This window comes from Pyrus communis, chromosome 12 (assembly GCF_963583255.1).
Source record: "Pyrus communis chromosome 12, drPyrComm1.1, whole genome shotgun sequence".
Taxonomy (NCBI): domain Eukaryota; kingdom Viridiplantae; phylum Streptophyta; class Magnoliopsida; order Rosales; family Rosaceae; genus Pyrus; species Pyrus communis.
In genome coordinates, this window is record NC_084814.1 from 14,345,174 (window position 1) to 14,371,893 (window position 26,720).

General features: G+C 37.0%; 3 protein-coding genes across 6 annotated transcripts; all 3 read left to right on the top strand.

Annotated features, from left to right (window-relative positions):
- The first annotated feature begins 118 nt into the window (after positions 1 to 118).
- On the top strand, positions 119 to 4,535 carry LOC137711410 (uncharacterized). Of its 4 annotated transcripts, none has more exons than XM_068450650.1 (6): positions 187 to 257; positions 851 to 896; positions 1,056 to 1,295; positions 2,981 to 3,112; positions 3,256 to 3,372; positions 3,949 to 4,535. In XM_068450650.1, exons 3-6 carry the CDS (start codon positions 1,056 to 1,058, stop codon positions 4,288 to 4,290), a joined length of 831 nt encoding a protein of 276 aa, XP_068306751.1. In that variant the 5' UTR covers positions 187 to 257; positions 851 to 896; the 3' UTR covers positions 4,291 to 4,535. The 4 variants fall into 4 exon arrangements, with proteins under 4 accessions (XP_068306748.1, XP_068306749.1, XP_068306751.1 ...); XM_068450649.1 differs by having other exon boundaries at positions 206 to 257; positions 851 to 914; XM_068450647.1 differs by lacking the exon at positions 851 to 896 and having other exon boundaries at positions 119 to 257.
- Positions 4,536 to 5,896: 1,361 nt separating this feature from the next.
- Positions 5,897 to 8,733, top strand: LOC137711633 (stress-response A/B barrel domain-containing protein UP3). The gene is made up of 10 exons (XM_068450886.1): positions 5,897 to 6,033; positions 6,134 to 6,245; positions 6,629 to 6,756; positions 6,854 to 6,993; positions 7,108 to 7,176; positions 7,464 to 7,599; positions 7,816 to 7,878; positions 7,959 to 8,002; positions 8,288 to 8,389; positions 8,469 to 8,733. Exons 1-9 carry the CDS (start codon positions 5,937 to 5,939, stop codon positions 8,372 to 8,374), a joined length of 876 nt encoding a protein of 291 aa, XP_068306987.1. The 5' UTR covers positions 5,897 to 5,936; the 3' UTR covers positions 8,375 to 8,389; positions 8,469 to 8,733.
- An 11,970-nt stretch (positions 8,734 to 20,703) lies between these two features.
- LOC137710042 (uncharacterized) lies at positions 20,704 to 22,980 on the top strand. The gene is made up of 3 exons (XM_068449002.1): positions 20,704 to 21,848; positions 21,923 to 22,339; positions 22,431 to 22,980. Exons 1-3 carry the CDS (start codon positions 20,704 to 20,706, stop codon positions 22,978 to 22,980), a joined length of 2,112 nt encoding a protein of 703 aa, XP_068305103.1.
- The last annotated feature ends 3,740 nt before the right edge of the window (positions 22,981 to 26,720 follow it).

Sequence of the window (26,720 nt, forward strand, 5' to 3'; positions counted from 1 at the left end):
ACCGTACGATTTTTTGTCAACGGTCCGTGTTGGTTGATGCCTAGTATCCCTAGAAAGAGGTTCCAAATCCTGCCCATACCCGAAGAAGGGGTAAAATATAATTTATCCAAATTAAAATGTTTGATTTTGCAAAATAAAATAAAACTCTGTCCCTCCTCTTCTCTCTCGTCGCTTTAGTAAGCATCCGATCCCCCCATTTGTCCTCTCATATCTCTTACGGTAGCAGCCTTCACCCGAGTCCTCTCGAGCTGTCTTCGGTAAGCATTTGTTCTCTCGCTACTCGTTCTCCCTCTCTAGCTTTCGGGTATGTAGAAACTAGTGCTTAATTTCGAATTTTATCCATCTAAAATTCAAATTTCTACCCGAATACGTATTCGATTACCTGTTTTAGGGTTCCTTTTCTGTTGAATTCATGAATCGTTTCATCTATTTACACACCATGTTTAGGTCCCACAGTTTGTTTTCTGTGATGGGAATTAGGCAAACATCGCAAGCGCCCAGAAGTTGAAAGGGTAAATTATAAATTAAAAAAGGATAAAATTTGGATTTTTGTGGGTTTTTACTTGAAATTACGTTCTTTCTTACTTCTTACTCTGATGAATTGGAGATGGGGGTTTATGATTTGATCGATTCCAATATGTTCATCAGCGACCTGGGAAATCTTTTTCAAATTCTGATTGGTGTTAGAAATATGCCATGTTCGTTTTTTAATCAAAAAACTGGGGCTTGATAATAAAAATTAATTGAAATGAAGTAATTTGAGATTACGTGTGTACTCTTGGAGATTGAAAGATTGTGGATTTTTTGACAATCAATCCGATAATTTACACTAAATTCATTTAAACTACAGGGTGGGGAAGGGTTTGAACCTGGGATGCAGTGGGTTTAAGGGGAAGGTGAAGGCCCTATCCAGTGTAATCCACCGCTTGCAATAACTTGTTCGAGTTTCAATTTTGATATTTGTGTATAAGCTTGATTTTGCATTGTTTACATAGTACATCTTTCTATACTGTTTTAACAGATGATGAGTTCTAAGTAAACTTTGTGAATTGCAGATGGCGTTGAAAGAGAGTTTAAATAGGTTCAAGAAGCAGCAAGAGAGCGCACAGTCACTTCTTATCGGCATTGCATCTGATAGGGCCACAGCAACACCAAGACCTGCGCCTGCAGTCACCAAGGCTCCAGCTCCAGCTGTCAAATTTTCAAATGATACGGAGAGACTTCAACATATTAATAGCATACGGAAAGCCCCTGTTGGAGCTCAGATCAAGCGTGTTATAGACCTGTTGCGGGAGGTTCGAACTAAACCCACATTTTGTCCCTTTATTTGCTTGATGTAAATGACTATTATATTGTTTCATTTACAACTCTCCTAATGAATCATAATAAATCATAACTGTGTGGTGTGTGTACTTTGAATCACGATTCATGAAAAGAAATTGAGGTGTCCATGGTTGAGCTACAAGCTCATCTGAACCCCATGTTTTGAGTTTCCTGTTGTTCCGTACGGTAGTTGTAATGAGCAGGCTTTTTGTGTACCATTACAATTTGTTTATCAGCATCATTTCAAGATAATTGGTAGAGTTAGTGCAGATATTCTTGGCATGTAACTTATTGGTGTGCCTGCAGATTTGGACGGTGGTGACTTCTGTGTCCTACCGTAAGTCCCATCTGGCAAGACAGTAGTGGGTTGTTTCCACTCCCCCCCCCCCCAAAACCACAAAAAAAAAAAAACTCTTTTTGCTTAACAAAATGATAAAAAAAATTGTAAAATAGTGGACCGCATACCAAAATTGGTTATGTTTGTAGTTTTTTTGGGAGATACACATAGCAAGAAATTTTTTCGATGTAAAGCTGATGATTGATCAGTATCTAGAGCACCCAGCATGAGCAGCAAGGGTATAGATAATTGGCTGTACGTTATTTTCTACATCTGCCTGTGGTTGATGAACATATGTGAGTTGTACTTGTATATATAGTTTTGGTCACAAAGGATGAATTCCTCCCAAAGTGAAGTTTGCTACTAGGTTAGTGGCTCATTAAAAGGTCAATACTCCGGACATGATTCCAAGGAGGAGAGCCGACTCATGCCTTTATCCTCAGTGATGCATCCTATGCTAGCATTGGGATCTAGAGATCATGTTTTTATACGTTGTCCTGTGGTTTTTGAGCCTTTGGTGGTCCTTGTTCAGGGAGTCTGGAGTGTATTTTCTCCGTTTTATCTGAGAAATTTAATTACCAGGGTGGGAGAAGAAAACCAAAGTTTTATGGGGGTGCATACCATTGGCTAGTTATTTGGGATGTTTTATTGGAATTTTTTTTATCTTGGTCATCATTATGGGCCTCAATAGAGAATTCAGGGCTTGATCTTATTCTAGTATTCAGGGGTTGATCTTGCTATATACTAGGTATCGTGTTGTGTTATGTTGTTTATGTCTTACTGTTTGAGAACACTTGCTTCCATGATTTTTCTTGTACTTTTGCATTCCTGTTATGGCCATCTTGTCCATTGCTTGTGTAATTTTATTGTTTTCTGAATTAAAATTTGTTTCTACTAAAACATAAACAAATAACAGACTTCAGAAATAAATCAGCATTTGCATATAATATATACAAGAGGGCTGTGCTGATGGCTATTGGTAGGGACTGCTTATTTCTGATCTTCTGGATGCTTATAACAGAATATTTGCGAGGTTAAGATGGGGAGTATCAGTTTAGATGGAAGAGTTTTTGTGCTTAAAAATATTAGCTTTGCCATGGGTTCAGTTGTAGCAATTAGAAATTCACTAGGTGCTAACATTGGCATTAATCTATAATTTTGTTGGAGCAATTTCATGCTTTCCTGGGAACACCTTTTACTCTCCCTCCTTTCCCAGCTCTTTTTTGATATTTTCTCTTTCCTGGTTTTTGATAAGAGGGATGCCAGCTTGGATAGGACTATCTGATGACTTGGAATCTCTGTGTTTACATATTTTTGCAGACAAGGCTTTCGTATACACCAGAGCAAATTAATCAAGAATGTTATGTCGATGTGAATGCTAACAAAGCTGTCTTTGACAGTCTGAGGAATAACCTAAAAGTTTCTTATGATGGGAAGAGCTTCTCTTATAAGGTAACTGTGAATTTTATCTAACTATCTGCCCGAGTAGACCAGGACGCCTATGATTTTATATATCATTTGAATTATTTATAAATGGCCTTCTTGTTTAACCTCCATGAAGGATGACATCTTCACTTGTATTTTTTTATCTGTAGTCCAAACATCGTATCATGGACAAAAAACAGCTTCTGTCCCTAGTACGGAAATTTTCAGAGGGTATACCGGTCATTGATCTCAAGGATGCTTACCCAAATGTGATGGACGATTTACAGGTATATATTATTTGTACATGTTCTACTTATTTGATGAATCATGGTATAGCAGATGACATCATACAATACTGTATTTACCTTTTAGATATCTTAGAGATTCCTCCCCCTACCCAAAAAATAATGCGACTGTCTTTGTGTGCGAAAGAGAGGTCCCAGAGTGTTTTGATGTTATACCTTGTAAAGTACACGGATGGAATGTCCGTGGGTCTTTATAACTTTTGCATATTTAGGGAATTTGAGGAACTACAGAGAATTGAAGTTTTCATTTCTCTTTAGCCCTATTGCTTTTACTGAGGCCATTATGGCGGAAACTGTTAGGAACTGTTTGTAATGCCTTTAGCTTGGTATGGTGACCCCAAAAGAGACTTCTACATCTTTGGTCTTAAAGATGTCGTAATAGATTTCTTCTTTCTTTTGATTTTATGAAGGAAAATGGCTGTGCATCTTGTTTTTTCATCCCAACTTTCAGTTTTTGGTTGAGGCTTCTGTGGCTGCTGTTATATGCTGTGATGTAAATTGTAGTCTCTGGATTTCTACTCTTACTGTGGAATCTTAGAAAGAGAAATTATTTTCTAGGCTTTGAAAGCTTCGGGTGATATCTGGCTGCTTTCAAACTTTGATTCACAAGAGGACATAGCATATCCAAACGACCCCAGGTTGCCTGCCTCCAAGGTTGACGATGACCTTAAGGTGCTCTTTAGGGGGATTGAGTTGCCGCGTGATATGATTGACATTGAGAAAGAGCTCCAGAAGAATGGGATGAAGCCGGCCACGGATACTGCAAAAAGAAGGGCCTTGGCACAGAGTCAAGGCATTCCTAGCAAATCCAAACCCAAGAAGAAGAAGCACGAGATCACAAAGAGGACCAAGCTTACAAACGCCCATCTGCCGGAGCTTTTCGAAAACCTAAAGAACTAGGTCAAGCCGTCCTCTTTGGCAAGTTGCGTGGTTATGCTTTCGAGGCAAAACCTTTTTGGTATGGCCTTCAAATATGTGATTGCATTTACAATCATGAAGTTTATGTGAAAGGTCTCTGAGATGTTGTGGCTTGTATGGTCCAAAGAGTGTATTAAAACAAATGTATTAATCTGATTAGCCAAGTGACAACTATTAATGTTAGTGAAAAACACTTTGAGAATCAAAACGCCGCATTTGACTGTAAACGAGGTTTCTTGGGACTTGTTTGCCAAGCACCTCTCAGAAATGGAAGTTAAAGAGGCACAAGACATACCTCAAGGGCTTCAATCAACGTATATTTTTTGCATAAGATGCTGTTAATGTTTTAAAGGAAAAAGGTGTGGATGGGACGTTTCATGGATGGTCCTGTCTAGGCGAAAGCCTTGAGGTATGAGGCGAAACCTTAAGAGACCTAAATTTTGAACACACACACACACACACATATATATAATACTGTGTATAAACTCTTAACTAAAAGTGAACATAAAGGAAGATGGTGGGGAAAAAATTAGGGAATTTTAACGAAAAATCCACGATATTGTTCACTTTAATGAAAAATCACATTTTAACACTAAAAAGTCAATTTTTATACTACTCATTTTACACTTTATTTTGTCTTTATCATTAAAACTCAAAAGTTTTCAAGCTTTTTTCATTAGTTTTCCTAAAAAATTATCGGCAAAGTGGCGTAATAAAAAGTATAGAAAAATGAAAAGTGAACAGAAAAGAAGATATTGAGGTAAAAAAATATCAGTAAAGAGGGATAATAAATGTAGCAAAGTGGGTAATAAAAAGTATAGACAAATGGAAACTCAAATAAAACCCTAGCTATCTTCATTTTCTTCGCTGGGCAAACTCTACAACTCAAGAGAATTCCAAATTTTGCCAACTCCCAAAAAAACAGAGGCAAAAATGTTGTCGCCCCACCTCGCGCACCCCATGAAGCCTAGGTGAGTATTTTGCCAACTCCCAAAAAACAAAGGCGAAAATGTTGCCGCCCCGCCTCTAAGGCTGTCTAGGCACACCCCAATGCAAGTTTTTTAAAACATTGAACGTTGTAGATATTGGTTAGGTCAGTTAGTAGTGAGTGTAATGTGGTCACTTCTTCATTGTACAACTAGTTGGGATTCCCCATCTCATAAGTTATAATAGTTTGGAATATACATTATCGTCTTGTTAAAAATACATCATATCTCTACTAATTAATAAAACACTCATTGTCAACTAAAACCCTACAAAAATTACTAGTTTAACCCTCTAATGAAAACAGAATATAAATAAGAAATATGGTAACTTTAATAACCAGTTTAACCCTCTATCACTCTCTTACTCTCTCCTTCTATTTCAAAAACAAAAATAAAAAATTTTCTCACACACTTCGTGTATACCCATATTCTAGTACTAAATAATAATAGTTCCCGAAAGGGCAATTTGGTAACTTCAATAACTAAGCGCCAATTTTAAACCCACAAATTTAAAAGTTCGTTTATTTCCCTGTCCACCCATTTTATACCGGAAGAGATCGTCCCCCTAATTTGATATAACCCACACTCACGAGACTCGCAGAAGGTAAAGGCACAGGAACCACAGGATCGCGCAACGCCACGATGCTCATTCAATCTCAATGCTCCGTACTCTCTCCCATTCGCCTCACAAACCCCCGTGGCCGGTGCCTTCTCATTCCCCGCCCTGCCCCTTTTAACGGTAATACGAATTTTTTGGTTTCGACTCGATTTTTTGTTCTTTGTTCTTCAGTGTTTTTTTTCTTGGGATTTTTTGGTGCAATTTTATTATCAATGGTCAGTTTTCCGATCGTACGGAGTTGTGAGAACATGGCTGGGGAAGAAAAAGAATGGGGGAGTGTTGGTTTCGGCTACGGAGGAGCAGAGCTCGAGCCTCAATGTGCAGAAGAAAAGGTTCATAACTCTTCCAATTGTTGTCATTATAATCCTATTCGTGTTCTGAACTTTTATTTTTTCATGTAAAATTGAGATTGGCTTGGTGGGGTTGAATTTCGAAGGAGCTTCATTGGCGTAGAGAGCCCATCTTTCACAGTTCTATGTTTTGAATTGCATCTTGTATCACATTATACAATCATGTCGTGTAGACGGTGGATTCACTTGTTTTACGAAAGTTATTATGTCTGGTTATTATCAGACACGTCAACTGTCGCATAATGTGGTCAGAACATCTGTGGTCATGTGGTGGTACTAGACATTATCAACTGTCACTTAATGTGGTCAGCTAATGCATTCACCTGTTTTTACATGCAAACGTAATGATCTTGTACTTTCCACAGGAAAATTGTGGAACACGTAAGCCTGCTCAAAGCGAAGCAGGATTTATCTGATGAAGAAGAGAAGGATATGCTGGATTATCTCTATACAACCCAGTATCAAATGCGAGGCATTCTCGCAATATCACTAGGTGAGTTTTACTTAAAATACTTGGTTGATTTTGGTGGCTTTTCTTTGTCCGATTTGCACTTTTACAAGGGCTTATATGTTCTCAATCGCTCATTTAGGACGTGTCTCTGATCAAAACCCTGACAAGTATACCCATGCTGTCTACATGCGCTTCCAGAGAAAAGAAGACATTGGCAAGTTTTATGAGAACCCCTTCTACATGCGAGTTCTCAAGGAGCATGTCTTCCCTTACTGCCATGTATGCCCTGACATGTAAACACCGACACTCTGTTCTTTAGGCTTCGATTTTTGTTAATTTTGCATTTAACAATTTTGTCAACTTATTGGACTGGAATTTATGGTACATACACAGGAATTGCTTAATGTCCACTACGAATCTGAAGTAGAAGATGACATTGTTCCAATATTCCGCAAAGGAGAGGTTTGAAACGACATCCTTACTGGTTTTTGTTTTATTTATGCAATACAATCCTATTGGGATTGGGGACTACATAATGCACATGCAGAAAAGAGTGTAAATGCTTGCGATTATACAGGACTTGCTTACTGTCAATTAAATTTTACTATCCCTTTTAACTAAATTGGCTGGGATCAAACTTTTGAATTCTCATTCCGCATCTTAATATATCCATATGATTTATGTTTGTCGGTTTTGGGTGTAAAAGAAATCTCGAAAGGGAATGCTATGCTAACTACTCTTGCAAGCAGGAATTCAACTTCGGTGTGGAATTTGTGCTTCTGCTATCGTTTGTTGATAGTGCATCTGGACATGTGGAAGAGGCATTGGTTTCTTTGGAAGAACTGATTGTGGGATTTCCATCCTTGATTGTCCAATCTACTCGAGGTTTGCTTGAGCTAAAAGCCACCTCTTTATACTTTTCACTCTTCGTGGAAAATAATTCACTTGAACCCTAAAACAAGGCATCTCGATTTTGTCAACTCTTGTTTCTAGGTTGTTTTGGTTGTGTTTATATAGCATTTATTCTGGTGAAATAGTGGAAAAATTCGTATTTTTGTTACGAAGTATCCCTATGGTAACTTGTTACTATTTCGTTGGCAGGTCTGAATCTTAATCTCAGCAGCAAGGAGTATACACATGGAGTAGTGATCAGATTTCGGTCCTGTGAGCGCTCGTTGCCTTATTTAGATTCAGATACATGCTGCCTTCACTTTGATAACTTTCATTCACTGTATAACTTGTAGTTGACGCTTTTGAGATATTCATGGGAAGCTCAGAATACAAAAAAGTAAGTAATGTACTTGAATCCAATTTTCCCCATCCACTGTGGCATGAACTCTCTTATCACGAGTGCATTTTTATCTAATCTTACATGATGAAAAATACCGTTCTTCCCAATCTTTTGGCTACATTATTAGCTCTTTTTGTTCTTTCAGCGTCGTTTTTATATTTATAATTATGATCCCCGGCTAATTTAAGGTTCGAGACACATTTTGGGATCGTAGTTCTAGGTTTGTCTCTGTTTCATTCAACCAACACATCTCTAACATTCGGAAATTTTACCAAACTGCAGATATGGAAGTCGAAATTCGAGCAAATCACTCGGAAAACGGTTTCTGTTCATTTTTCAGTTCATCCAGTTGGCAATGAGATTATGTAGAGAGGATCCTGTGAGGTTTGGTACCCTTATTCATCAAAACCGAAGAGTATACGAAAAGAGGTATATGTCATAATATTCATATGTGTCCCTGCAGGGTTTTGAGCATGCATTCTTTCTCAATCTGTTTAATTCAAGCACTAAGTATGCAAGCTGGTTTCTCCATCTTTGTTCCTTCAACCAGGTACTCACTCCGTCTTCTTCAAAATCCTCGTACGGGATTACATTAATCTAATCCGTCCAATTCTTCGAGATTACAAGCGAAAATTGTGCATTGTACTGTAGGAATGTACGTATTTTTTCTTGTATCTTGAATGATTTATCAGTCAAACTTCCATAGCGCTTGTTGCTTGCAACATTAACCTTCTATCTGGTTTCTGAATGACTTATAGGATCCTTCCAAATGCATTGTTTGACTTCGTTACAGAAAAAAACTAAAAACGCATAATAATATGCAACTAAATTATTAATATTATGCATTTCAGATTATTTTATACTCCATAAGAATCCAAATTGTGTTCCGCCAAATTCAAGCCAAAATCAATTACGTGTTTGCATGTTCACTTCTTATGTTAACAACTTCTTGTTGTCGACGCAACTCCAGTTACCTAGTCATGTCTTGACAAGTCTTGTACTTTGAAAAAAACAACCTTTCCGGCAAGAACTTGGTTTGTTGGTTCTCACCTTTTTTCTTACAACTCTTTGATTCCTAAATTTAAGCTTCTTTTTTTTATTTTTTATTTTTATTTTATTTTATTATTATTATTATTATTATTATTATTATTATTATTATTATTATTACAAGTGATATTATTAATCTGAGCTACACTAAAATGAGGGAAGGGCTTGAATCCGAGCAGTAGTGGATTGGAAAAGGAAGACCCTATCCACTGATTCCCAATTTTAGAATTTTTTTTTTTATTACAAGTCATATTACTAATCTGAGCTACACTAAAATGAGGGAAGAGCTTGAATCCGAGTAGTAGGATTTGAAAAGAAAGACCCAATCCGCTGATTCTTAATTTTTTTTTTTCCAAGTGATATTACTGATCTGAGTTACACTAAAATGAGAGAAGGGTTTAAATCTGAGCCATCATAGATTGGAAAAGAAAGACCTTATTCAATGATTCCTAATTTTTAATTTTTTTATTACAACCGATATTACTAATATGAGTTACACTAAATTGAGAGAAGAGTTTGAATCTGAGTTGTAGTGGATTGGAAAAGAAAGCCCATTCATTGATTTTTAATTTTAAACTCTTTTTGTTACAAGTGATATTACTATTTTGAGCTACACTAAAATGAGAGAAGGGTGTGAATTCGAGCCATAGTGGTTTGGAAAATAAAGACCCTATCCAATGATTCCTAAATTTTAATTGTTTTATTACAAGCAATATTACTAATATGAGCTAAATTAAATTGAGGGAAGAGTTTGAATCCGAGCCGTAGTGGATTGGAAAAAGAAAAAAGAAGATCATATCCATTGATTTCTAATTTTAAATTTTTTTATTACAAGTGATATTACTGATCTGAGCTATACTAAAATGAGGGAAGAGTTTGAATCATAGTCATAATGGATTAGAAAAGAAAGATCCATACATTGATTCCTAATTAATTTTTTTTTATTACAAGTAATATTACTAATATGAGCTACACTTAAATGAGAGAAGAGTTTGAATCCGTATTGATTGGAAAAGAAAGACCATATCCACTGATTCCTAATTTATTATTTTTTTATTACAAGTGATATTATTGATCTGAAAAACATAAAAATGAGGAAAGGGTTTGAATCCGAGCCGTAGTGGTTTGGAAAAGAAAGTCCCTATCCACTGATTCCTAATTTAAAATATTTTGTTTTACAAGCAATATTACTGATTTGAGCAACACTAAAATAAGGAAGAGTTTGAATCCGAGCTATAGTGGATTGGAAAATAAAGACCCTATCCATTAATTCTTAATTAAATTTTTTTTTTATCGTAAGATATTACTAATATGAGCTACATTAAAATGAGGGAAATGTTTGAATGTGAGCCGTAGTGGATTGGAAAAGAAAGACCATATCAACTGATTACTAATTATTTATTTATTTTTTAATTACAAGCCATATTACTAACATGGGCTACAACAAAATGAGGGAAGAATTTGAAACAAGAGCCGTAGTGGATTTGAAAAGAAAGACCAAGAAACAAGAGCCGTAGTAGATTGGAAAAGAAAGACCATATAGGCTAATTCCTAATTAACTTTTTCTTTTTGTTACAAGCGATATTACTAATATGAGCTATAGTAAATTCAGGGAAGCTTTTGAATCAATGGATTCGAAAGGAAAGACCCTATGCGCCACCAGGGGCAGAGCAATCGACCACTTGCTATATATTTTTAATATTGTTTTGTTCATTTAGAATAGTATTTTTCATGTGCTAAAGAAAATAATAATTTTACTCCCGAGAACATTTGCAAAATCTCCAGAAATCAAGTGCAGATTATATGTGCATGCTAATAGCTTTTAATCCTTTGAATCCAAAACTGTTTACAGAATTACACACTTTCTTCATGAACTACATTCACTCTTAACATTTTTCACTCGAAAAAAAGGAAATGATTTACACCAGAAGCTGCAAAAATAATACTGTATGACTGAGAATACACAAATATAGTTGCAAGAAGGGTGATCAGTTGTGAAGTGGGTTTGGTCCCTGTGGAACTTCTCGTAGGGAAACGCCGGTAACTCGGTCGGTCACACGAGATCCCTCCTCTGGAGCTTCTCTGGAGACATACCATGAATTTCTGGAGTAGAATCCAGTTTTTTCAGTTTTCTTGGCTCCTTCAAATTTCATTCCATCGTTGCGATGATAACTCGATATCTGACTGATCATAAGCATGATCATGAAGGCCACACATACAAATCTGAGATGCTGAATTCTCATCATTCTATAAGATGAAGATTCAGGGGAACTGAGTTTGTCTCTCATTTTTCAAATGGAAGCAGCTGGTGTGAAGGCTTTTAATATGAGACGAGGCAGCTTGTGGTAAAGATGAAATGACGTAAATGTCCAATATTTCATCTCGAATTTCGGAAAATACCAATGAACTAACCTAACTGCTCAAATTGTGGAAAACGATCATCTTGCTCTTGTTATCGTATTCGGTTGTTTGGACAATAATTTTCACTCTTGTTTTCTCGTTTTACACTCTTATTTTGTCTTTGATTTATTCAACTGAATACATAAAAAAGAAATTTAATGTCGGAGAAAAGAAATGGATTGCAGAAATCATTCGCTTGTGTCATGCATTTAGATGGTCATTTCAAGTTTCAACTACTCTTATCAAAGGTGACTTCTCTTGCATTACTGCAGGTCATTTTGGTCAATTCAGAAAGCTTTGAATATGTTAGAGCTTTATTTATTCATTTGAGGCTTGGAATATGTTAGAACTTGAAGGGCAATCTGGTCCTTTTGCACCCAACGAAGTGTTAATTTGAAAAACGGTTTTGTCAGGCGCTGCAAGAGTTGACTTTTACATCATTTGTGTTCTCTTCTCTCTAATCTCCATTTAGTTTTATAATTTAATTTGTGCTGTAATTGTTGGTGAAGAGTTGAGGTATGGTCAGAGACACTTGGTGCAAGATCCGGTTGACGAGTGGCACTGCCCCGTTATCGGTACTGAGAGCCATTTTTCTCATCATCTTAAACTTTAGTGTATTCTCACCTTACACTTCATCATATATCATGTATCATTTCATTTAATCTTGGTTAGCGTTTTTTAAAATTGAAAAAGTGAAATTTAATGTGAAAATTCAATAGAATTAAATGAAATAACACATAACAAATGAGTAAGTGTATGATAAACATATACAATAATTATAGTGGTAAGTAAAAAAAGAAAACTAATTAAAATAGTTTGAAAACTTTGAGTTTTAACTATAAGGACAAAATAAAGGGTCAAATGAATAGTATCATAATTGATTTTTTAATGTAAGAATGTAATTTTTTGTTAAAACAAACAGTACCAAAAACTTTTCGTTAAAATGTCTAAATAAAAATGCTCCCACGTGTACTTGATGATATGATTCTAATTAATTGGATATTAAATGATAACAAGTTGTACCATGTAGACACAAACACAACAACCCAAAATGTGGGCTCCTTTCGATCCTTCGTCATCATTCTTCCAATCTAAATCGTAGGGGCCACAAAAAATAAAAAAAATTGAAGCATAATATGCTCCTCTTCGCTAAACTTGGGACCATGTTGGGCAATATCTTTTGGTCTGTTATTTGTAAAAATTAAAAATAAGGGTCAAAATTCTCTTTGTGAGTTCTCGAACACGTTTGTGGTACTCCATAAACTTGAGATGGAGCCTCCCCTTCTCCCTTTTTATTAATAAAAAAAATATACATCCTCTGAAGGAGCTACGGTGGGCTGTAGCTCAGGGAAAATTTGTAGCAATATGTATGTATTTTAGGTGTATAGCCTTATACAATAGACAAAAAAAAGTGCAAGAATAATTTTTTTTTATTCAGTGGGCTTTATGTTATTTTCGATCAATTTTTTTAAGATTGTCTTTATTTCTCCTTTCATTTTTTTGTTTTGCTAGTTGCGTGGTTGTAGTTAAGATAGTCCATGGATTAAGTTTTCTATCTTCTCCTTATGTTTGCATCAAAATATATGTGAAACCGGATAATTTATTATAATTTTTTACAATTTACAATTGTGAAGCGTATTGAGTTTATGCCAAGCAAATTTTAAAGTATACGAATAAAAAAAATTAAACTTAAATTTTTGCATCCAATCTATATGTAGCAAAAAAAATGTCCTTTGATTTTAGCATATTTTTTTAGTTAACACACCCATAAAAAAGTTTATGTCTCCGCCCTTGTATAAATCAACAACTGACATCATTTATGGGACTACGAAAAGTAAAGTTAATTAAACATTATTAGTAGAACGATAATTATACCTGGAAGAAAGACTATGCAACCCATTGTAGTTAAATTTCTTTATTTGGGTAGAACGAGAAACTAGCTAGTAATAATGTGATTCAAATTCGTTGCGAAATACCACACCAGCACCTCCCATATTAGTAGCAGCACCAAATGACCCATCTACATTGATCTTTATCCAACCTGCTGGTGGGGGTCTCCAGGAATCAATGCTTGGGCGGGACGGGATTGTGATGCAGGCATGGCCTTCAGGAAGTCTTCTAGGTGCAACTTGGTCAGATGACTCACCAAAGCTGGACTATCAAGCTTACCGTCCCATAAAAGACAATTTCTGGCCAGCCATATAGAATGAATAAGCATTAGAAAGATTCAACTGACCTGCAGGGAGTGAGGCAAGACACATAGCAACCCAATCACACACAGAAGAATGGACCGAAGGGTTTGAACCCAATTTCAAATGGGAGGAGAAAAAAACCCCTCGAGCAAATGGACAATCAGAAAAAACATGTAACGCCGGCTCCAGAGAGGAACTACAAAACACACAATTATTGTCCACCACCACTGATTTTTTTCTCCACATTAGCACGTGTAGGAAGGGAGTTGAGACAGGCCCTCCAAACACGCACTTTTGCCTTTCCGGGGATTTTAGCTTGCCATATAGCTCTCCACATCGAGACCCCCACAGTGCTCGAATGTGAAGATAAAGCTTGATTACGCATAGAATATGCATCCTTATATGCGCTTTTCACCGAAAAATAAACCGTTAGCATCATAATGCCACATCAGTTTATCCGAGGGGACTCTGCTACTCAGCTTGATTGAGAGAATTTGCGTAGTATCACAAGATGGAAACAACTCGTTAACCAAATCAGGTAGCCAGGAAGCCGATTCAGAACTGATTAAATCCGAGACATACTCCAACGCACAGTTAGCAGGAATTGAGTTACCATCTCCCACTAGCCAACGAGAACCTCTTTCCAAGATTGGTCGAGCCTCCATGATACCACTTCGACATGCTTATAGCCCCCAAAGTAGCTTGCCAAAAGGAATTATGAGGAAAATATTTAGCTTTCAGTAATCGAGATGCTAAGAATTCTGGGTTTTGATGCTGCCGCCATCCTTGTTTGGCGAGGAGGGCGAGATTAAAATCATAGAGGGAGCGGAACCTAACACCACCTTTATCCTTCTGATGACACATACTCTCCCAAGAAAGCCATTGAGTCCGTCTAGTGTCCTCACTGTCCCCACCAAAACCGGCACAAAATACGTTGCAAATCCTCACACAAGGTTTTTGGAAGAAGAAAGCAGTTCATTGAATAAATGGGAAGTGACTGACCAACCACTTTAATAAGAATTTCCTTACCTGTTTGCACTAATGAGCTTGTCTTTCCAACCCTTTAGCTTCTTCCAGAGACGGTCCTCAATATGAGCGAACCGCTCTGAACGATTTCGTTCGAGAACAATAGGGAAGCCCAGATAGCGATCTTGTACATCAACCTGACTAACCCCTAAGAAGGCAGCAAGGTTGTCTTGTATATCACGACGAATATTGGGACTAAACGATACCGCACATTTCTGTATTTGTTTTAAATGCCAACGTTCCTAAAAGAAGGCTCTGAAGAACAAGAAACTGTCATCAGCGAACAAAAAGTGGGAAATGCTTGGCGCCCCACACTAAATAGAGACACCAAGTAATCTCCCTAGCTCCTCATTCTGAGAATTAAACTAGTCAAGCCTTCGGCACACAGGAGAAATAAATAGGGAGACAGGGGATCCCCTTTTCTCAGGCTACGGGTGTGAGAGATATACCCAGTGATCGCGCCATTCACCAGTAAGGAGTACGAAACAGAACTAACAACAACTCATAATGATTTCAGTCTAGTGCGGATCAAAGTCAATTTTTAGCATAACTTTCCGTAAAAAAACCCCATTCCACATGGTTATATGCCATGCTCATATCGAGTTTTAATGCTAACAAACCCCGCTTGCCACGTCTAAGGTTGTGAAGATAATGCCCCACTTCAGATGCCATAAGAGAATTATCCGAGATTAAGCTGCTAGGCACAAAAGCTCCATGCTGTTCAGAAATAATTGCATCCATAATTCCCTTCAAATAATTCACAATGACCTTTGCACCTATGTTATACAAGACATTGCACAGTTTTGGAAAGATAGGCGATCCGGATGCTACTTCTCCTATAATAAATCACATAACATAAATATTAGTATATGATAATTTTCATTTCCGCAATTAATTACATAAGATAAACAAAATAAGATAAAATACTTATCTTTGGAAACACTCTTCTTTGATCCTTAATTAGAATAAGATTTTAGGTTGAGACGTGTAATCACTGTCCTTAAGAGTAAGTTTCGCCCCTCTAAGACAATGTCTCGGTGTAGTAGGTTATGGCGTCCTACCCTCTGGAATACAACAACCTATGATCCTTGTAAGTGTACACTCGCAATACTCGGATTGAGTGAACAACTCGATTCTTTCCTTTGGCATACAAGAGGTGAAAATTATAATAGCATTTGAGAGAATACATGAGATTAAGAGAAGAGAGACGATGGGATCCTTTTGAACTAGTGGAATTTGTAGGAAAGAAAAAATTTGAAATTCAATAGCCAAAATCTTTTCGAGGGAAAAAGATAGAATATATATATATATATATATATATATATGACAAAATACAAAAGGACTTTGGAGGATTAAAGAGATGATTAATTAGGCAGCACCACATGACACACCCAATCTTGATATTCCCTGAACATCAGGGTAGGCACATGCCTGCTGACACCCAGAGGTGACGAAGCCATATTAGAATACATGATTACAAGAAATAAATAAGACTTATAAATTTAAATATCATGAATATGCAATTTAGGAATGTGTTTGGAGTATACACTAATCTAGAATACTAAAATATATATACATATATATATATATATATAATTGAATGAATAAGAGGATGGGTCCTACATTGAGAGGACTCGAAGATGCTGATGCGAAAGTGCATTGACGCTGAGACTATACGCCTCGATTCTAGGTCCTGAGGTGGATCAAAACAAACATGAGTGGACCAAGTTGATATATATATAATACTGAAATAGTTGTCAACATACTAATCTCCAAAGTTTTATGAAAACATCAATAGCATAATATGTAATAGGTTTTTTGAAAACCCTAGCATGCCATAAAATCTTTCATGAAACATATCTCGTATATAGTGTGCTAGCTAGTGATATCAATATCAGTATCTCTCGGCCCGAAGCCATCAATATATACCTCATGCCTGCCATATATCTCCCTATCGAAAGGGTGACACCACTTTGCAACATGCGTTCTTTAGGATAGGGTGGTGCCACGTGGCAAAGGAGAGAGAAAGAGAATCTTAAAGGGAGGGTCTGGATTGGATTAGGATAGGGGGCCAATTTGCAAGATTACATAAACTTTTATGGGAAATGTAAAATTAAATTTGGGGAGGGGTTTTACGATCTACCCCCTTTATAAGAATTTTGTCCCCGAAATTACAAACTCAACTAAAAAGATACGGGTACTTCTCATCGAATCCTCCATTTCCCATAGCTTCCTCGACGACATGGTTTCTCCACATCACTTTTACCAATGGGATGACTTTATTCCTCAAGGTTTTCTTCTGCCAGTCAATGGTCGCCACTGGCTCCTCGACGTAACTCGCATCCTGATTCTAGTGGTTTCAGCTGAATAGCATGAGAGGGATCCGACACATACTTCCAAAACATGAAAATATGAAAAACATGAATTTGTGCCAACTTTGATGGTAGCTCCAATCTATAAACAACTGCACCAATCCTCTCAGTAATCTGGTAGCTAGGGGCCAACATATTGAGAACTCAACTTTCCTTGCTTACCAAAATGAACCACACCCTTCCAGGGAGACAACTTCAGGAAAACAAAGTCACCAACCTTATACTCAGGGTCCCTGGAGTGTTGGTCCACAATGCTTTTTTGTCCGTCTTGTGCTGCCTTCATGCCACACTTGGGTCGGTTTCTGGGCTACTTTCAAACACTCATATCTTCTTCGTTACTCAACCAAATCGAGTGATTCAAAAACCAAAGTTGTAGTATTCCATGAGATTAAGAGAATGGTACCTTGTAATATGCTAAATCACCATGGTTTGGCAGGAAAACACCTCGAAAGGTCTGTTAACTTTGAATTGGCAAAACCAATCACATCACAAGAACTTATCGCCATTCTCATGTCTAATTTTTAGAGTGTTGAACCAACATGTAACATCCCACATCACCCAGGGGAGTGATCCTTATATGTATATTCCCATCCCTACCTAGCACGAGGCCTTTTGGGAGCTCACTGGCTTCAGGTTCCATGGGAACTCCGAAGTTTAGCGAGTAGCGCATGAGAGCATTCCCAGGATGGGTGACCTATCGGGAAGTTATCGTGTGAGTTCCCAGAAACAAAACCGTGAGGGCGTGGTCGGGGCCGAAAGCGGACAATATCGTGCTACGGTGGTGGAGCGGGCCCGGGAAGTGATCCGCCCCGTGTCGGGATGTGACAATTTGGTATCAAAGCCTAACCCTGGGCGTGGTGTGCCAACGAGGACGTTGGGGCCCTTAAGGGGGTGGATTGTAACATACCACATCACCCAGGGGAGTGATCCTTATATGTATATTCCCATCCCTACTTAGCACGAGGCCTTTTGGGAGCTCACTGGCTTCAGGTTCCATGGGAACTCCGAAGTTAAGCGAGTAGCGCATGAGAGTATTCCTAGGATGGGTGACCCATCGGGAAGTTCTCGTGTGAGTTCCCAGAAACAAAACCGTGAGGGCGTGGTCGGGGCCCAAAGCGGACAATATCGTGCTACGGTGGTGGAACGGGCCCGGGAAGTGATCCGCCCCGGGTCGGGATGTGACAAACAACAATAACGTTAAATGGCAAAAAACAACTAGAGAGAAAGTTAGAATAACTGACAAACTTGGAGATTAAGGCTTGTATAAATGCAATGTCCTAAAGATAGAATTTCGCCCCTACTCTTGTGCTTGTAATTCGGTAGGCGTCCATCTCCCAGGATTCAACAATCTATAATCCGAAGTCAAAGAACTTCAATCTTCGGACTCTGGCGAACTTTATATATTCCATACTCTCAAGACACGATTCGGAATTTGACTCACGAAGCATGAGAGAAACAAAGTGGGGAAACCCTATTTCTCAAGAGTAAAAATTAACTCTAATTTTCTATCTCTAATACCAATGGTTTCATGGGTTTAAATAGAATTCAATTTCTACTTATTAAGGAGATGTAACTTTTCATCTATAAGTATACATCACTTATCAAGGAATGCACCTAAACAACATAACCTTTCCAAGAAATTGGTTAACAATATTTTTCATTCAATTATTAAAATTATATATTACAATATATAATTTCCAACACCATTAGCATCAAATAAACCTTTTATACCATTGTTCGGAGACGATTAGACATTTTTTGATGAAAATGCCGAGTGTTCCTGTCCCCATCCCAAATCCAGGTTACTTTGGAACGTTGTTTCCCGTGAGACTCCTCTTGAGAGAGTAAAGATTCAAGTTTACTAAGGAGAGTTCTGCCAAGGGCCCAAGATCCCATTCCTTCGAATCCGAGGGGTGTTAAAAAAGAACTTTCAACTAGTCTCTGGTAATCTTTATCTCCTCTTTCACTGATGCCAAGGATTGCTTCCACTTCAACAACTTGATGCGTGCTACCACTTGAGCGCAGTCCTCTCGTTGAAGCCACGCCTCTTCAAAGCGAAATTGCTTGTGTTTTCGTTGATTTTGATTAGGGCCTTGCTTGACTTGAAGAAGAATAGGAATGTGGTCAAAAGTGAGCGGTGCAAGATAGATGACTTGCGAATATCGGAAGAGATTACGACATCCCGCATTAGCAAGACACCGATCCAACTGACATTCCGTATTCACCGCAGTAAACTACGACTTATGGTGCATCAAGATAAGACGATTTTCAAGTCACATAATTTGTGGAAGTTTGCTGAAGAAGGCTATAAGCTTCCCTCATAAACAGGCGATGAACTAACTGAGAAGAAGCAGATTGCAACTCAAGATCTTATTGCACAAGACGCTAGAGCTCTGGGATTGATTCAAGGCGCAGTGTTTGATGAAATCTTCCCAATGATTGCAAATCCAGAGACGGCTAAAACTGCTTGGGACACCTTGAAGCAGGAATACTGAGGTGATTCTCAAGTTCGAGATGTGAAACTACAAGGTACTAGAAGAGATTTATAATATGCTTGAATGCGAAATGATAAAATACTATCTGCTTATTTGACTAGATTGTTTGATTTGATTTACCATATGAAGATGTATGGTGATGAGTTGTCAAATAAGAGAATAGTTGAAAAAATGTCAATCTGTCTTATTCCTAGCTATGATAATATCTACGATGCATGGACACGGGAGAAATCCATCGTATCCCGTATCTGACACGCCGAGGATACGGATACGCGAAGGATACGCATGGATACGCGCCCGATACGTATCGGAATGAAGAGATACGTTTAGGACTGATAAGATACGCATATCGTATCGTCCAGATACCCATATCCTACATTTCAGATACGTTTGAAACTAAAATAGGAGGATAATCAGAAGAAAAAAAAAAATCACAATAAATTCGCATAAAATCGTGGTTGATCGAAGCTAGCTAACTGAAATCACTCTAAAATCGGAGGATAATTAGAAAAAATAAAATAAAACTCGGATTTACCTCTCGAACCTCATAACATAAATCACTCTTGTTGGGAGACTTTCACGAATCAGACCGTCATCTGCAACCGTTCCATCATCTTCATCTGCAACTGTGCCGTCATCTCCATCTTCTCCGTCTACAACTGCGCCGTCGTCTCCTTCTTCTCTGTCTGTAACTCCAGGTGAGTACTGAAAGTCTGAAAGTTTGAAAGAAATAAACTAAAAGCTTTAAGCCTTTAACTGATTATAAAATGTAAAGCCATTTGCTTTTCCAAACAATAATATATTATAATACTACTACCCACAATAATATATTATAATGCCCATACTACTACCCACAATAATATATTATAATACCCATACCACTACCCTTCGAATCTGATGAAGCTTTTTGCTTTTCTGTTTGTAATTTTTTGTATTATTATAATATTTTTCTGATGAAGCTTGTTGCTTTTCTGTTTTTAACTTTTTGTATTATTATAATATTCTTGTATTTTGCATATTATAATATATTATTGTGTAGTGGTATGAATATTTAGATTATAATAATTTTATGTATATGCTTTCATGATGTGTTTTTTTATGTACATGCTTTCATAATGGATTAACTCTTACTGTTTATAACTTTATATGTTTGTTGACTTAGGAAAATGAATCATCCTGATAATCATGCGAATGATAATACTAATCTGGATGATAATGCTAATCCGGATGAGATTGTTGAAAATTATCACACTCCGTTGTGGAAGTATGTCAAAAACCTCGAAAAAGTGGGAAATAAAGGAGGAGGAAATACTGAATTTAAATGCAATTATTGTCAGAAAACTTATAAAGGATCCTACCCTAGGGTCAAGTATCATTTGTTAAAAATGGCTGGAAACGGGATCGCGCCTTGCAGCAAGGTTACTAATGAAAATCTTGCAGAAATGAAAAAGTTAATTCGAGAGTGTGAATATAAGCTGAAGAGTTCTGCTCTTAAGAATGTGTCTTTGCCCAATACTGGTTCTTTCTGTTATGATCTACCTGAAGTGAATCTTGATCCAAAGAATAGAAAAGGAACAAGTGGGCCTCTCAGTAAAGCTTTTAACAAGGAAGCTCGAGATCAATGTGATGCCGAGGTTGCAAGGATGTTTTATACAGGTGGCTTATCATTTAACCTTGCAAGAAATCCGCACTATCGAAACTCATATGTTCATGCTTCTACACTTCCAGGGTATGTTCCACCAGGTTACAATGCACTAAGAACCACTCTTCTGCAACAAGAGAAGAGTCACATTGAACAATGCCTCCAACCAATCAAACGCACATGGAGCACTAAAGGTGTAAGTTTGTGCAGTGATGGGTTGACAGATGCACAAAGGAGACCACTAATTAATATTATGGCAACTTGTGAAAGCGGGCCTATGTTCTTGAGGGCAATTAATTGTGAAGGTGAATATAAAGACAAGCATTGTATTGCCAACTTTCTCACAGAAGCTATCAAAGAAATTGGTCATGAAAATGTTGTTCAAGTGATCACTGACAATGCTCCTGTCTGTAGAGCTGCTGGGTTACTTATTGAGGCTCACTATCCCCATATCTTTTGGACACCCTCTGTTGTTCACACTCTTAATCTTGCTTTGAAGAGTATATGCTCTCCGAAACAAACAAATGTTTCGTACGATGACTGCAATTGGATTTCAACTATTGCTAGTGATGTTTGGTCCATAAAAATTTTTATTATGAACCATAGCATGAGATTGTCCATGTTTACTGAACATTGCAAACTAAAGTTACTCTCCATTGCCGAAACAAGGTTTGTTTTCTCCACTTTTTTTTTTTTTTTTTTCTTATTCAATTATAAGCTATCCTAATTTTAAAAATTTTCAGATTTGCTTCCACACTTGTGATGCTTAGAAGATTTAAGGAAGTAAAGGAAGGTTTACAACAAATGGTGATTAGCCCGAATTGGGCTTTGTACAAAGAAGATGATTTGGTTAAAGCAATGTCGGTGAAGCAAAAAATATTGGATGAGTACTTTTGGGAGAAGATTGATTATATTCTTTTCTTTACAGCTCCAATATATGAGGTTATTAGAATGGCTGATACAGATAAACCTTGTCTTCACTTGGTGTATGAGTGGTGGGATACTATGATTGAAAAGGTGAAAGCTGCTATCTACAGGAATGAGCGCAAGGCATTACATGAAAAAAGCAGCTTTTTTGATGCGGTGTATCGCATTTTATTGGAGCGATGGACTAAAAGTAGCACACCACTTCATTGTTTGGCGCATTCATTAAATCCAAGGTAATGATTTTGCTAATATCCTTATAAACTCTTATAAATTAATCTTTAGCTTTATGATTATATTTTTAAAGTGCTATTTCTTTTATTTTAGGTATTATAGTTTAGAATGGCTCCAAGAAGACCCTAGTCGGGTTGCTCCACACCGAGATGTTGAGCTTACAACTGAAAGGAAAAAGTGCTTTGAGAGATACTTTTCCAATGAGGAAATTAGAAGAAGTATCAATGTGGAGTATGCCTCTTTCTCTATGTGCTTGAATGACTTTGGAGCTATTGATTCTATGAATGATAGGTTTCATTTGGAACCAGTGATGTGGTGGATTGTCCATGGAGCCTCTACACCTAGTCTCCAATCCATAGCGTTGAAGCTACTTGGACAACCTTGTTCCTCCTCTTGTTGTGAAAGAAATTGGAGCACTTATAGTTTTATTCACTCTCTAAGAAGGAACAAGATTACACCACAAAGAGCGGAGGATTTGGTATTTGTGCATAATAATCTTCGTCTTTTATCAAGGAATAGCTCAACCTACAAAGAAGGTATTACTCAATTGTGGGATGTTGGAGGAGATGGCTTTGAAAACTTGGGTGAAGAAAGTGTCGGGATGCTTGATATTGCTAACCTTTCACTTGATGAACCGTCATAGGAGACTACTTTGATTACTGGAGGAGACATCATGAACATGGAAGTTGAATGAGACTTTTTTTTTTTTTTTTTTTAATTTTAATTTCGTTTGGATGATCTTTTTACTTTTTCAAGTTTTAAGACTAATTGCTTATTGGATGAACTATCTTTCTAAATGTTTAGAGTTTATTGAAATAAATTTGAATGCTTATTTTATAATGTTTTAGATATGTGTGTGTGTATATATATATATATTTTTTTTTAATTGCCGTATCCTTGACGTATCGTGTCCTCATTTTTAGAAATTTCACGTATCCCCGTGTCGTATCGTGTCGTATCCCCGTATCCGTGTCCGTGTCCGTGTCCATGCATCATAGGATAATATAGTTTCTGTGACAGAGGGAAGTAAGAAGCTAGATGAGATTAATATACTGGGATTGTAGCTACTCTAAAAGGATTTGAGTAGAGATTGCTTAGACATGCTGAAGAGAGTGAAGTCACTGAAAGGGCCTTTAGCAGTCTACATATAACTCCTAAGGATGGTTCACAAGGTAACAGTGCTAAGGGAAATAAATTGTGGAAGAATAAGGAGAAGAAATAAGGGTTTAAGACTGTTGACAGACCAAGTGCATTTGTTAAGCACAGTGGAAATAAGGAAAATGGTAAGGAGGTGCGCAAATACAGTGATAAGTTACACTATGGCACTTGTTTGTTCAAGGGCAAGCTTAAATGTCACAGATGTGACAAATTTGGTCATATAGCCGGGCCTGCCATAGCAAGGTGAATAAGCTTGTTCACCATGCTAAGTATGTAGAAGATGAAGCCTTTATGTTCTATGCTTGCCATTCTGCAGAGGTTGTGAAACAAGCGTAGTGTTTGGTACATTGACAATGGATGTAGCAATCATATGATATCACATGAATCCTTGCTGATCAATGTTGACAAATTTTGTGACATTCAAGGTGAAAATGGGAAACGATGAACTAGTGCAAGCTACTGGAAAAGGTACGTTAGTGAAGATTGTGACATTTAAGGATTGTAGCAGAAAGTGGACTGCAAAAAGTGGATAGCCATTGCAGTGAAGGAAGGTCGATGGAAGGCTGGATTGAAGTGAAGAATTCCAAGTTCCATTCTTAATTCTTTGTTAAGTTCAAATGTAAATGAACGGTTGAGATTAGACTAACTCATAGGCTGGGATTGCACTAGTTGTCATAACAAATGATGCATTTTAAGTTGTACTTGTGCATTGCACGTGAGCTTGCTAAGCATATTGAGCATGTGAGATTGTAACAGTTATTTCTTTTTTTTTTTTTTTTTTTAGAGTTTTAACGAAAAACTCTTGGTATTGCTCACTTTTAACGAAAAACCACATTTTTATCTTTCCCTGATACTATTCACTACACCTTTATTTGTCTTTTTTTCATTCAAACTAAGGTTTTTTTTGGATTTTTCTTTAGTTTTCTTTTTTTTTCCCCCATCTCCTCTTACTCATGCTTTGTGTGAGAGGTGTGTAATCAAATAAAAAGAAAGGTTTTAGGTTTGATACTCATCAAAGACGAATTTGAACCACATTATTACTAACCCATTGTGAGGCTAAGTCCACCCCCTCCCCCTTAGTGTAGATAATGCAATTCTAGAATCTAACTTCCAAACTTACAGAAAGGAAATGCATTAAAATCGTGTGCAGAATAGAACTTCGACGAACTATGGGATGCTCTCGAGTCTAGCCTGGGAAACCAGCTCTAACAACATTACCAATTTTGGAATGTGACCTTCCTACCAATGTCTATCTCGTAGTGCATTTACTGATAAATAGATGCCAGGAAACTTAGGAAGTCCACGCATTACAAATACAGAATACAATAGAACAGAAACATATTAGTTTAGAAGCAAAAGGTACATTGATGATGTTCCATGTGCAACATGATAATAAAGATCCTTGACAAAATTCCTGGTCTTCGAATTGTATAGAAAACAATAACCCGAAAGGTGCAACGTTAGGACTCATGCATATAAAATACAACCAAATATTATAATCTAGATATGCTATAACGGCAAACCTTATACTCAGGTGATTTCGAGATATGCTCCATTAGAAGATGGTGCATTGCTTGAAAATGTAATCCATGTGGTGCAACAAGACGTGACTGCTTAAACTGCATTTGCATGTAGATGATGTGATCATGACTTCCATTGTCACATTTTATGCTTCCGTATCAGAACCATTTCAATCATCAATAACAACAACAGCAGCAACAACAACAACAAAGCCTTATCCTACTAAGGCCTGGTTTGGTACTGAGGTGATTCTGAAAAAAACTGGTATAAAAAAAAGCTGGGAGCTGTTTTTGTGTTTGGTAAACATTCAGCTTCAGTTTTTTTTCATAGTTTTGGATGAAAAAAAGCCAAAAACAAGCTTTGAAAAACCGGCTTTTTTTCACATCTGTTTTACATAAAAGTTTACCAAACACTATAATACTGTTTTTTTTCTTTTCAAAAACACTTTTACAAAAAAGTTTACCAAACACTCTACTGCTTTATTTCACAGCTGCTTATTTTCACAGCACAGCAGAATCAACTTTTTTTCAAAGCACAGCAATACCAAACCAGCCCTAAGTGGAGTCGGTTGTATGAATCATAGAACTCCATTGAACTCGGTTTTGAGCCAAGTTAGCCTTCCGTTACAATATTCAAGTACTCAAAGTGTTTTCTTAAGGTCTCTTTCCAAGTCTTCCTCTACCCTTAGACCATGAGCCTCTGTCTGTAATTGTATCTTCTAACCAGAATGTCTGTAGGTATTCATTTCACATTTCCAAATCACCTTAACCGATTTTCTCTCATATTATCTTCAATTTCAGCTACTCCTATTTTACCTCGGATATCCTCTCTCAAGCTTATCCTTTTTTTGTGTGCCTGATGTGTATTTAAACTAATCTAAATAATAGATTAATTTAAACCAAATTAAACTCGCAAGCACGAATCAATTGTAGTAATATATGCAAATACGAGGTTGATTCCACAGGGATTACTTCAACACCAATTTAACCGATTAATCACGCTAAACTTCATTAAACAAACAAAGAATAGATATAATTGAATAATTGAGTAATTGATTAAGACTAAAATTAACAAGAAAAAGAAAAGACATTTAACTAAAACAAACACACGACACAAGAAAGCCTAAGGTTATGAATCCACCAATAACAATCCTATTTACTTTTCCTAGAGCCAATTACTATCCAATTACCATGCCAATGTTAAAGGTTATTCTTTCTAAGGTATGAATTAATTTGTGGTCAGACATCAAGTCTTGTGTCTCTACATGATAATTATATCCTATTGGTTAGACATACAATTAAAACCCATTAAGTGTAGAAGAATCATGTCAGCCAAGTAGGACTAGCTTGATATTGGTCATCCTCACTAGTTTGTCTACTCTTCTTAATGTTAGGTCATCCTCATAGATGTATCTAATGCAAAATTCCTAAAGGTGATCAGTCATTAGAAATTCGAACCTAGAATAAAATACCCACAAAGATTAAGAATCTAACATGGCATATAATCGGATAATAATCAACAAAGTACTTCGCAAATATTCATGTCATGACTTCATCATAAACCTTAGAAAATAACTTAGTTACACATAGAAATAAAAATAAAAGAAAGATAGAACCCGGAATCCATGGCAAAGTACGTCCCTAAGCTCTTCTTCACTTATTCCGGAGATGGTGAATGGTAGTATGGTGTATGGGTGATAGAGAG